Source organism: Taeniopygia guttata, chromosome 3 (genome assembly GCF_048771995.1).
Source record: "Taeniopygia guttata chromosome 3, bTaeGut7.mat, whole genome shotgun sequence".
Taxonomy (NCBI): domain Eukaryota; kingdom Metazoa; phylum Chordata; class Aves; order Passeriformes; family Estrildidae; genus Taeniopygia; species Taeniopygia guttata.
Window position 1 is genome coordinate 19,710,986 of NC_133027.1, and position 12,915 is coordinate 19,723,900.

Consider the following 12,915-nt stretch of genomic DNA (forward strand, 5'->3'; position numbering starts at 1 on the left):
AGCCCTAAAGTTATAAAACTAATTCACCTACACCACCTCCAAACCCTTTTGCTACCAGTAGAGCATTTCCAATTCACTGCTGCCCATCCCATAGAAGAAACTGAAAATGTGGAAGTACAGGTGTTCAATAAACCATCTTTGGCTTACTAGCAAAAATCTAATTCAAACCATCTAGAGACCAAATTGATGCTGAACAATTTTGTTTACCAAGTTTAACAATTGGAGTTCAGTTCCTGGTGAAAAACTATTCATCTTAGACATGATGCTACTGTTGGTGATCTCATCAGAAAAACTGCACCTTTGGAAGTTCAGCTTATCAACTTCTTGATAAATTTTGTTTTCTGACAATTAGTTGTACTTGAGGAAGCTTTTGCAGACTGCATTATGATCCCCCCCAAAAGGACAACAGTCTCCAAAATTCTTTGCTGCAAGCACTAGTAACTACATCTTACCCACAGAAGTGTTCTTACTTAAATGTTTTTTACTGGAACTTTTACAGGAATGTGAGAAGGTACTACTCAAGAATGCACCTTGGAAACAGTCCAATATAAGGTATTCCTTTGTGGCCCTGGTTAAAACAGTTGGTATCTTCATTTGTAGATGTAACTTAGGAGGTGGCATTGTCAATATGTAAGGACCACATCACTAAACAGGGATCAGATGATTTACAATATCAGAACAATAGACAAGGTAAAACACAAGGCTTATGTCATTTACAATGTAATGCGCTGAGTTGTGAGCAGTGATAACAAAAACACATTATTTTCAATTGGGAGAGCATCTGAGAAGACCTCCAAAGATGTTTACGAAGGCATCCATGATAACATGGCTAGAGAAGGGTTATTTTTTGCTTTAAAAAGAAAATCTGAGACGTGGAAATGCCATGGCGTCTGTTCATACAAAGTAGCAGGGGAGAAGATGCAGATATTAAGGAAAACAAAATTACTTAAAAAGTGACAGAAGACCAAAACACTTAAATTATTGTAAACAACTTTGATTAGAAAAAAGATTTTGAGGGAGGACTGATTAGAATGCCTTTGATTAAATGAACTTCTGGAATAGCCTTTGAAAGTACAAGCAGTGTATTTGTATTTATTAAAACAGCCAAATAAGCTAACTGAATTAATCATATGGTAGAATAGGAAAGCTTCAGAATTGCAGCTGAAGACCTGTGGTTTAAAGATTTGGTATACTGGTGAGCATATTTTCCATCCATGCAGGATTAAAATAGTAACTAGACACTAAAGAAGCAGTTTCCTCTGAAGCAGACAAGCTTAGAATACTGGTTTTATTTTTTTCCCCCATAATACAATGAAGTTTGCTCAAGATCATCTGGGAATTTTATCCTAACAAATTTCTTCATAACAGGACTAAGCATTCACTTTAGGTTTCAGCTGTCACTAGTGTCTTCCTACAGTCTGTGATAATTGTTGGGACTTTTAGATGGAAACTCATCTAAATTTAGCTTGTGATAAGGAACTGTACTATTAGTTCTCTATTGACTCAAGAGTTCAGACAACAACTCACACATAAACACCTAAATAATAGATATCAGTCTAAAGACGAAATTTATCCTAATTCTAAGCATTTCTGTTCTGCACTGCAAATGCATTCAAAGTACACTCTTCTGAGTTGCTGCAAGGGATTGAATTGAGTGACAAAAAAATCTCATGGTCATGTGTAGCACAAAAGGATACCAAATAAACAGCTAAGGAAAAAAATCTTAACTGTCTGGAAACTGCACAGCAATATTCCCAATACTCACAAGTTTTTAACTAGATCTTAATATAAATATTGCCTGCAAGTTGTCCTTTGCATTCAAAGATTCATTTGCTGAAGATATTTGGTCATGAATTCACTCATAAAGAAAGTAAAATTTGTGACTAGCAACAGAGTAGTTATTATATGTCATTCTGGCCTATTATGTATGTAAAAAGCATATATCTTTTTAGTTAATATCATCTAGCATAGGATTTTAATGTTTTAAAGTCTAAAATCCCTTTAAATTTAAAGACTATAGTCAATCAGAAATAAATTTTCCACATTTAGACTTTAAGAAGAAATGCAATGTTTGCAAGGGAACAAAAAAAGACCAACTAATTCTCATCATAAAAAGAAATTAGTTCTACAAATGACACCAAAAAAGTTATTTTGCATACTCAAAACCAGCCAACAGCTAATGACTGAAAGCCTTGTAAACCAAAGAACATTCTAAGTTCTACCTGAATGGTTTCTACTTTATAAAAAAACCCCACTGTTCTAAATAAGGCGATTAAAAAAAACCCAAAACATAAGTAAGGGTAAGCGCCATAAGTAACAAAATATCCTACAGCTGCAGACTGCCTCCTAGCTTCACTGCCTTGGGTCTAAAAGGTTTAACACTACTCTTCTGATGCTTAAGAGCAGGCTTAAATCAAAAACAGTGTCTGCAGAAGCATATTAATTAAGGTACAAGACGGTCTGCAGCATAGAAGAACATCTTGCATAGACACCCCTACCAGGCTAAATAGAAAGGCATTTCCCACACATCAAAAATTCTCTTCCAGAAGATGGAAAGTAAGTGTGGAAAAAAAAGGTTGTCCTACTTAAGACACTGATGGGTACAAGAGTTTTGCGTAAGATTATTTTCAAGTCAAGTAAAACACTGAAAAACGTGTCAAGTAAAACAGAAAAACATGTGTCTAGGATGGAGATCACAATCTGTTTTTTCATATTTAGTTTCTAAAATTACCTCTGAATTCCTTTTAACCGTGTTTGCTGAGACCCTCTAGACTATTCCTAACATGACAAAAAAGTCATCTCTTTTAGAGCATTACATGTAAAGCCACACAATCAAATTAAAAGATGTTAAATACTAAATACAGTCTTGTCCTGATAATTCCTCACTACTTTTCCTCAGTAATTTTTCATCCGTCTTTTCAGAAATAAAGTAAATCCAAACCATCTTGTTATGTCATCAGATTAAGGAAGGCTCAGTCATGTACTAGTAATGAATTTTACACAGGAACACAATTGTTAAAGGAACAAGGCAAGATTTACAAGGCTGCTAGACACAACTATTTTCAGAACAGAAATATTTACATTAATGAAATTATTAAGTTCAGATTCCTTCTGGAAGTAATTTGCTTTAGTTTTCTGCACTGAAGTAAAAGATCAGGCAGTTGAAATTATCATACCAGTTTGGCTTGCCATTTGCAATTTGTATGTCTTTTTGTACAACATTCAGGTGAAAACTTAAGTACATACACAGGTCAACAAAAACATTATTAAAATCTGTTTTATAACCATTACATAAAAACTCATAGTCACTTAAAATAAATTTTTGTAACTTTTGCATGTAAAAAAATGTTTACTGTGTGATTTAAACCCAAATAGTTAAACCCCAGCATCATTCCCATTAAAGGCTATTGTAGTTTGGCTAGTACTATTGAAGGGTCAGGAATAGACTAATACACAGGTTTTTTCCCAGTTTCTCCTCAGTCAGTAGCTCCCAATTATCTTGAGAGAAACAATATTAAATATATATTATATGATGATAGTTACTTACAATTAGCTGTTTCAAGCCTACAAATGACTGCTCTACAGAGTTGGCATTTAAAACTTGTCTTTTCACTGCAGCCTGCTCCCCCAAGAAGCGAAGCATTAGGTCTTTTACTGCATCTCCCTTGGTGTTCATGGAACAGAAAAAGAAAACAGATAACAAGACTATTTAAAACATTATTTCAGCAAAATAAAATGTTATGTTATGTGTGTAATAAATGTAACTGCATGTGTATATACAGCATTGGAATGAAAACTTCTACATTTACTCTATATAATTTGCTATATTTTTTCTTCCATGGATAGGTTTCAGTTAGCATTGACACATTCAAGTTCATTTGCTTCTTCTTCTACTGTAGAAGATAATTTATAAGATCATTCACAAATCTTATAAAATATTCCTCAAAGATCTTAAAAAAACCAGAAAGTTTAACAGGTATTTGTAATGTATGTTAACATTGAAAGGTGCAATCTATTGATCAAAAATAAACATGCACACACAGTAAGTGAGCCTTAAATATCCACAGAAAATAAACTTTGAGAGATCATAAACCAAAGTAAACAGCAACCCTTCAACAAGTGTTTTAAATTTCAGAAGAACTAGCTGCAGGCATCAGTCAGAGAAACTGGGCTATGTGAGCTCAATAGCTGCCTAAAAAGAGACTGAACTGCATATAATAACAGCAGCGCTTAGCTATGACAAAGACAGTTGATATTAAGTGTTTCAACTTTCTCCATGGACAGTGATGGGAAATACATTTCTGTTTTCTGTCTAGCTTCTTAAGGAATGAGGAATACTGTTTCATACATGGAAATTTTTTACCTCTAATGATGTCACTTATCCTACGAATAAACAACAGATCTGCCTGACAGAAGAGCCCAAATAATTAAGAAAAGGAAGTGTGTGCAAAATGATGTAAATACAGAATAATTTTTAAATCCCCCTAACAGTACTTTTGATCCAACAGTCCTTTGGTGTAGGAAACATTAAAAATGAATCTAATGAAACAAAGGACACTGAGAAGAGAGGAACTCATGAAAAAAGGTATAATGGAAAGACTATAAAAAGCAGATTTTTCTGTCACTTTGAGAACACTGCTACAGACAATTTTTACCATACACAACCCAAAGTAAGTTTAAAAAACAATGTTTTTTAAATGATTGTCAAAAAGTAACATGCAGCTGAAATAAAAATAATTCCGTATTTTTCTTGGTGTGATTTATCTACGTAAGACTTGTTTTACAATACACTTTCTGAGCAAGCAGGGCAAAAAATAAAGCCCCAAGCTCATCAATGCATATAATGTGAAATTTCAGTCCTTCCCTGAAGCACACTTAAGGTTCACTCACTGCAAATGCATTTTCAACCAACCTCTCTGTTCACTGCATGTAGCTGGGTTTAACATCTTGCATTAACATTCATCATTAGCAAACTATTCATACCAAAGCTGTAATGACCCTTGTTGGAAGTTACTTTAACATTGAAAATATACCTCCCACAATATTTCAGTTGACATTTCAAGCACTCTACAATTACAGTTACAGTTAAATGCACAATTTGCAGTACTATGGAACAACGATACCAAACTAGGAGATGTCAAATCAGTCAAGGCGTGCACTCAGGCCACAGAAAAGCAGTAACTGAAAGTGAGGAAAGTTTTCTAAACATAAAGCACTTCAGAACTTGTCCCTGTGAACATGTCTAGAAAACTCTTGTAATTCTTAAACAATGAAGAAAGCATTAGGATTTCCTTTAATTGCACTCATGATTTTACATCAGTCTTTCATAGAAATATATCACACGGACATTGTTAAACATCCTCCCTTCGATTATGTACTAAATGGTAGATCTGCATATTTGCACTTGCCCAGATTTAGGGAATAAACAGCAGAAACAAGTCTTTAATCCCTGACTGCGCTGAGGAAGGTGAAAGAGAACTATTGTAAAAAAGGAAGCTTGCAAAAAGGAGGCCATCATCCTTGGAGACTGGAGAAGGGATCACTCCATCTGTCTAAGTGAGTAGCTGTCAGGAGAGAAAGAGTACACACTGGAATAACTCATCAAGGTCTAATGGATATTTTGGGTACAACTGAAGGAGGAATAGCTTCCTCTTACAGTGTTCTGTTTCAGGCTAATTATCTGGCTCTGTGATAACAAGCTAATGTTTTAAGATAAAGCAAACCCAAGAGGCAGCACCAGTGTGGTGTATGTCTAAACTGGTATTTATTGCTTGTGACAGAAACCCAAGATTTTTTGGATAATTCATCTATAAGTCTGGACCTGATTCACTCCAGAAACTCTTCTGATAGCTCCTACAGACTGGGAAGTTATTGCAGACTGCTCTCTGCTTGCATATGACTATTGACTGATGGTCTTTGTTATGCATAATTAAGAATTAAAGCATCCAAACTCTAAACACCATCTATCTACACAACAATTCTATTACCCAGAGGCATAGATACCAAAGAGTAGGATTAGCCCGTTTCAAGAAAAAAACCAAAACATCATGATGGTCAGCCTGGCTGAGCAGCCAGGATAAAATTACTAAGAAATCCTGGATACGTGTGAGTAAAATTTCCCAAATTCTGAAAAAAATGCTTTATGCCTTCTCACCTGTTAGAAATTGACAGAAGACAAAAAATTACTTCTCACTACTATGTTGATTGTTTTGTGATCTCCTGTAGCCTTTTTCTTTTAATTTTGGGGTTATCCCTTCCTAGCAGCTTGCTGCAGCACTCAATTTTTCTTAGAGGTTATACCTTTCCATTGCTTAGGGAAGCTAGAAATGATGCCATTTCAGTCAGTGTTAACATTATTCAGACCACTGTGAACATGAGTGAAATTATTTCCCACTCAATCACAACAGGGAATTCCACAAAGCTGTCAGCTTAGAGGTGTGTATAAATTCCAAATGTATTATCTTACCCAGAGGACCAGAAATAAAGTACTTTAAAACACAAACAGCTTTGGCTTCTACAGAAACTGTCAACACTGGTTTTCAATGCAGCAAACAAATGTCACGATGAATAAATGAGATCTGGTTTTAGCCTCTTCCTGTACAAGGCAGCAGTGACACTGCATTTTCTAATTAGAATTGAAGTAATACATACAAGGTGACCGTCAGCAACAATATGAAGTACTATGACATACGGATTATTGGACAGATCTTCTACACTATTTTGAAAATATAATCACAGAGGAAGATACAGTAATAGACTCTTACCTGGATATTATCAAATTTTAATCCAGGCATGGTGAGATTCTCCTTGTCTATGAACACAGTGCTGTACTGTTGTGTGGCAACTGAAATGAGAACATTTCTTGTCTCCTCACTAGGAATCCAAGCATCATTTCTTCTATCTAGTTCACTCATATTTAAGGCTGTGGCAAATGGGTCATCACTCCCAGCAAAAACAGCTTGGATTTGTGAGAATGGCTTGGGGGATTGAGTTATTTCTAGAGATGATGGGGGACCACCTGTTTCAGGTCTCCCATTTTGCACAGGCAAAGTAGGGTTAGATGAAGAACCATCTCCACCATTAGAAAGAGAGGACATTTGTTCTGGAACTGAAGAGCTTGCACTGGGATTACTGACAGAAATAAAATTGGATGTTGTAAATGAATCAAAAAAATCAGAGGCTAAAGTATTAGTGTTAACAGTGTCACCAAAGAACTTGCTTAGACTAGGACTTGGTTGAACCACCTGTGGATTATACTTCACTGGAGTCTCTATTATACTACTAAAACTGGGAGATTTCACCATCTGAGGCTCAAAACCATCAGATAGGAACAACTGTGGCTGGGAACTAGCATTGTTTGCTTGGCTGAAGATGGTGCACACAGGAATGGGCTCAGTCTCAGAAGATGGTTTGGTAGTACCGGGTGACAACATTCGGTCCTCAGGTATGCTTTCATCATTATTTGGTTCTGTTTCAACAGGAACGTTGTTTCCCAACTTTGGTTCCTCCTTCACTGCTTCCTGAATTGAGTCTTCCTTTAAAGATGCCTGATCATCTGTTCCAATCTCAGAAATGTCTTTAGGAGTTTCTTCATGTTCTGTTTCACTCTCATTACTTAAAAACTCTTCTTTATCCACTTCTGTTTGTGTTTTTTGATTATCTTTAATTTCCATTTGGTCTACTATCTCCTGAAGACAACCAAGTTCACCTGTGTCATCTTCACTATTGTTTGGGGAATCTGAAATAATGACACTCTCCATCATTTGTTCATTAAGTTTATCTACAAAATTATTTGAATCCTCTGATATGGTTTGATTCCCTTCAGACTCAAATTCATCACCACTAAGATCAATGGTTTCCTCATGAAAGAGAACTTCATCCTGAGTTTTCTGCTGAACTATGTCTCTGCTGTCATCTTCACCTGAGGTGCTCTTTGCATCCTTAGCATTGCTTTCATTATTCTCCATAGTAACTGAAAAAGGAGAAGACACCACCAAACAATAATTAGTTTTATTGCTTGTATATTGCTCAGGTGCCACAGCAAAACTCCTAAGTACCATACAAATAGTGAAATTCTTGCTTTAAAAAATAGTAATTTCACTATTTCACATCTCCCCTTTGACATTTTTCATTTAACATTTAATCACAGAATCAATTCTGAAAATATTTTCTCTTTATCTTTTCTACAAGTCGTAAAACTATTGAGATTGAAGACCAAATGCCTCCCACTAAACACACTTGAAACAGTATCATAGAATGGTACCAGAGAATGGTTTGGTATGGAAAAAGACCTTACAAGATCATCTGATTCTAAACCCCCTACCATGGGCAGGGACACCTTCCACTAGACCAGGTTGCTCAGAGCCCCATCCCACCCGGCCTTAAACTCCTCCAGGTTTGGGACCTCCCCAGTTTCCCCGGGCAACCTGTTCCAGTGACTCAACATTTGCCTTCCTGGTCGCAAGGACCGCTCGGTCCTGCTTCCAGCAAGGCGAAGCGTGGGCTGACGGCTGCCACCAGCGCCGCTGCCGGGCACGGGCCGGAGAAGCCCCCGCAGCCCCGGCACGGACACCCGCGGCGGGGGCGAGCCCGGCCTCCCTCACGGCCTCCTCCTGGCACAGCCCCGTGAGCACCCGCCCACCCGGACGCCCCTCAGGCCGCGCGGCCGCTCCATTTAATTCTATTCCGTTTCCATTCTATTCCATTCCATTCCGTTTTGTCCCGTCCCGTCCCGTCACCTCCGCGCCGCCGCCGCGTCCCGCGCCGCTCCCCCGCACTGCGCCTGCGCTCGGGCCGGGCCGGGCGGGGCTGCGCCAGCGCAGCTCCCGGAAGCGGCCGGCGACGGGCCGCGCCGAGGGTCAGAAAGCATCGGACGCGACGGCGGGTGCCGGGCTGGGCTGGGGGTGTCGCGATGGAGGACGACGCGCCGGTGATTTACGGGCTGGAGTTCCAGGTGAGCGAGAGGAGGTTTAGGGAAGGTCGGCAGGTGCCGGTCCTGCCTTCGAGAAGGCGCTGGCCGCGGCGCCGGGTGTGTGTAGAGGGGCAGAGGAGAGCCCGCCCGGGGGACCGGCTCCTCCCCGCTCCCCGAGCGGGGACCGGGGCACCACGGGCACCGCCGGGCTGCGGTGGCGTTTGGCGGCTTTTAGTGGCGTTTGGCGGCCGCGGTGGGTGTTGAGGGTGGCTGGCCGGCGGCCGGGAGTCGTTCCGCCCCAGGCGCTGTTCGCAGGGCCCGGCCAGGCTCCTTCACCCCGCGGCGCCGGGGCTCCTGCCCGGGCCGCGCTCCCACTCCGCCTCTGCCAAAGGCTGCGCCTGGCTCTGCACTGGTGCCAAAGCACTGTCCCAGAAATCCCTGATTCTGCCTTGTCAGAAAAAAAAGATTAAAAATTGCTTTTCTAAAGGAAAACACGAAACTTGTTTCCAGTAAGTTGCAAATTTTAGTTGGTTATATCCTACCATAAATCTGTGTGAAATTTGTGGGATGTCCCTGTACTGTGTGTGTATGTGCATTTGTCCCATGCGACAAATCTGTCCGTCACATCTGTATTTTATGGCTGTAAGGAAATGGAACTGTCTAACTCAGAAACTTACTGATCCTCTTCTTAGAGGAACACAGGTGTTGTGTTTAATGAGGTTTCTGTAAATTCTGGGAAAGCAGAGTGGGAGGGACCCTAATTCACTCCTCCTTTGCCCAAGGTCTTTACTTAGCTGTTATGTGTTGCAGCTGGCTTATCATCACTAGCCATTCTAGCAGTAATACCTGAGAAGAAAACCAGCACCTCCTAACAAAGCAGTTCATTCTACAGTAGATGTAGTAATAGAAATATCTACATGTGCACTTTTTTTTTCCTTTTGGCACCTTTGCTAAAGTATTTGTGAAAAGTAAGATACACAGATTCTTTGTAACAAATGTCCAGTGCACTGAATAGTGTGCTCTGTAGTCTACCAATAGATTTCATTAGTTAATTTTGTATATGATTGCATTATGTGATTGGCTTGAGATGGCTTTAATTTATACTTCAAAATTAATGAAACTTAAATCTCTTTTGCAGAAGAGACTATATATCCTGTACTTAATAAAATTCATATTTCATTTCTAGTAAGTCACATATAATCTATCTTCCAGGAATTTGGGAAAGTTAGTGTGTGTTGTCTGGGACCTCCATGGACCTGTGTATCCTGCTCCCTCCCATACCATATATCTGCTACACACTTCTCTCCTGTGAAGTATGTAACTTGTTGGAGTTGTCTGGCAGGAGGATAAAGCAAATGGATAAATAAAGTGGCTGTAATAAAAGGAAATTACTGTTAATACAGTTATTAATTACAGAAAATACTGTTAATACTTAGGGAGAGGGTGAGGAAAGAAGAAATTATTTATGTGTAAGTCAGAAGGGGAGCGTAGAGATGAAGGCTCTGTTGCTGATCTCCATTAACTCCCAGTGTGTCTTTAAAACAAATTGCATCTCTGTACTTTCTGAAAATGGAGACACTAATATAGAAGCTGTAACCTAAAACTGATCTGGTTTTTCCAACTTCCATCTCAAGGTCTAACAAGAAAGATGATTATATTTTTAATCATCATTTCTTCTGTGTCACTAGATAATAATGGTTAGCTGTATCATCTCAATTATTGCTTTTTGTCTGAAAGCATCTCTTCAGACTAATTTTTCAGCCAAGTTTTAAAAATTTTGGCTTTGCTTCTTATATTTGGGCTCTAGCAGTCAGTAAAAGTCCATCTTTGGCCACTGGAGAAAGTGTAGTTGTGTAAATGTGCTTTTCATCTGATTTAAGTGACCATGTTTATAGGAACATAAAGCTGATTCCTCCTAGGCACTATCCATCAATGAACTTAACATTATTTCTGCATGGTTTCTGTTCATTTCGATGTACAGAATGTGTTCTGATGTATTGACATATATAAGGTAACTTAGAATAATGACCAAATATATTTTTCTCTTTTTTTAATCTCTTGGGTGTGTCTGTACATAATATGAACATTATACAGACATGCAAATAATGTGTGAATGACATTATTTGTGACTTTTAAAAAGACAATCTCACCATGGTTGCTCTGCTTGTCCGGCTGCAGTGAAAATGAGAAGATTACGATGAAAATGTGAGATACTGCTTGAATTGAGGTACTGAGTGATGTGACTGTGGCTCATGATGGTGAATACCAAGCAACAGCAGCAGCTGCAGAACATTTCAATACCAAAGTGGTTCTTCTAAAAGGAATCTTGGTAGAAATAATCAATATCCTCAATGATAAGAATGTAATGAATGAAGTCCCAGGAATATTGCTGAGTGCTGTATTTTGTCAGTGAAGTGATGTTGTTCTTGTCCCATGTAGAGTTGACTGGGCTTTATTCTCTAACCTGAAATACATGGTATGTCTACCCCATGTTGAATTGGCTTTCATTTTCAGGGAGTCACAATTTTCCCCATGTTTTTTCCTGAGGGTTTAAGCAGTGATGTTTTGAACAGGTGTGAAAGCACCACTGAAGGTCTCAAAATACCATGTTTGCCTTAGTTTAAGATTGACTAGATAACATTTATATCCCTGGAAATGAGCAGTGGGAAGAGGTGCTTTCTGGGATAGGCGTTTGGCTCAAGCCTACATCTTGCTTGTTTAAAAGCATGCAGAAGCCAGCCAGCATAATGAGATGAGGAAGAGGAACATAACTTATGCCAGAGAGTGATCATTTTGGAGCATGTGTTTAGCACATTTAATGAGTTTTGGGGATACCACAACACTGAGCTGAATTTCAGCATGCTGGATACTCCTACTGTATGTTGCATGGCAAAAGTAAATAGACATGTGAGGAAAAAGGACAGTGAGCAGGAGGCAAGGACCACAGAAAGCTTCCTGGCTGAGTACTGGGCCATAATGCCTATGGGCAGCTCCAGCAGCGCCCTGAGATAGGGTCTGGCTGAAGCAGGCTTGAAAAATGTGTGCTGATGCTTTGATAGAATTAGTGTTCTGCATTGTGGTCATTGTGCTTCTTGAATGAGGGATACTTGGCCCATTTTGTGTTGTCTATTATATGTTAACAGGTTTTATGAATCTGAATAGACACTTGATTTTTTAGAACTTGCCTGCTTGCAAGAATAAGATGAAACTTAATTTCCCTAAAGCCAAATGTGTTTTCTTAGACTAAGGAACTTAAAGCAAAATACCAACTGAAATAGACTGTGGAAGACCTGTGACCAATGTGTGTACACCTACTGTCATCAGTAGGTATTGAGACTAGCTCAGCTGACTTACCTGTGATGGAGTAAAAGCCAGGTGTAGATTTACTAGAAGTGGTAAAAGCGGTCTTCCCTGGAAAATGTGTTTTGCCTGTGAGCTCCCCAGGGAAGGCTGTGTTGGCTTTCAGGCTTGGCTCTGTTCCCAGTATGGGAGTGCAGAGCCTATAGCTCCTATGGGCAGTGGTGTTCTCTTCCCTGGGGGAAGCTTTTGTGTTCTCCTGTGGGCTCAGAGAACAGCCTAAGCAGAATGTACTTAATTACTTTGGTCCAGCTTTAGCAATGTCTTTGGAAGACTTACTTTGAAAATTGAATCAGTTTAAGAAACTGCCAAATAATGTCTTACTAAAATTCCTAGCTTTTGTGTCAGTTCTCTTTCTTCTCTAAGATTACTTGCCTCATGAGTGCCAATCCTGTATATTTTAAGCCTTTGTGGTTTAAAGTGTTACTAGAGGAACAAACGTAGCTAAAGTGGCAAAGCTCTCTTTACTAATCCCACAAAGATCTTCAAAATGCATGAAGTGAAACAGTTGGAAAGTATTTTTAGGACCCTTAAGCTATTAGTAGGATCTTCCTAGTGTTAGGTGTGGTACAGAAAAATGACAATATAAACATACAGTGAGGTGAACTTGAAGGAACTTTTACATGATGATTGTTACCTTCATGAGA

The 12,915-nt window shown here is 39.1% G+C and overlaps 2 protein-coding genes across 13 annotated transcripts in view; one reads left to right on the forward strand and one right to left on the reverse strand.

Moving 5' to 3' along the window:
- TRAPPC12 (trafficking protein particle complex subunit 12) overlaps window positions 1-8,876 on the reverse strand; it is a 49,408-nt gene extending 40,532 nt beyond the window's left edge. Inside the window, exons 1-3 of the mRNA XM_002195570.6 lie at window positions 8,739-8,876; window positions 6,765-7,972; window positions 3,548-3,664 (exon numbers count right to left, since the gene is read on the reverse strand). Of these exons, the coding sequence (XP_002195606.3) occupies window positions 3,548-3,664; window positions 6,765-7,967 (1,320 nt within the window). The 5' untranslated portion in view covers window positions 7,968-7,972; window positions 8,739-8,876. The remainder of the gene's footprint in view (window positions 1-3,547; window positions 3,665-6,764; window positions 7,973-8,738) is intronic.
- EIPR1 (EARP complex and GARP complex interacting protein 1) overlaps window positions 8,783-12,915 on the forward strand; it is a 229,024-nt gene continuing 224,891 nt past the window's right edge. For 8 of the 12 annotated variants that reach the window (XR_012054672.1, XR_012054671.1, XR_012054673.1 and 5 more), the window contains exon 1: window positions 8,783-8,953. Coding sequence is in view for 4 of the 12 variants with exons in the window: in XM_072926024.1 (XP_072782125.1) it covers window positions 8,912-8,953 (42 nt within the window). In the remaining 8 variants the exon portion in view is untranslated. The remainder of the gene's footprint in view (window positions 8,954-12,915) is intronic. The other 4 variants (XR_012054675.1, XR_012054676.1, XM_072926023.1 and 1 more) reach the window with 3 other exon arrangements.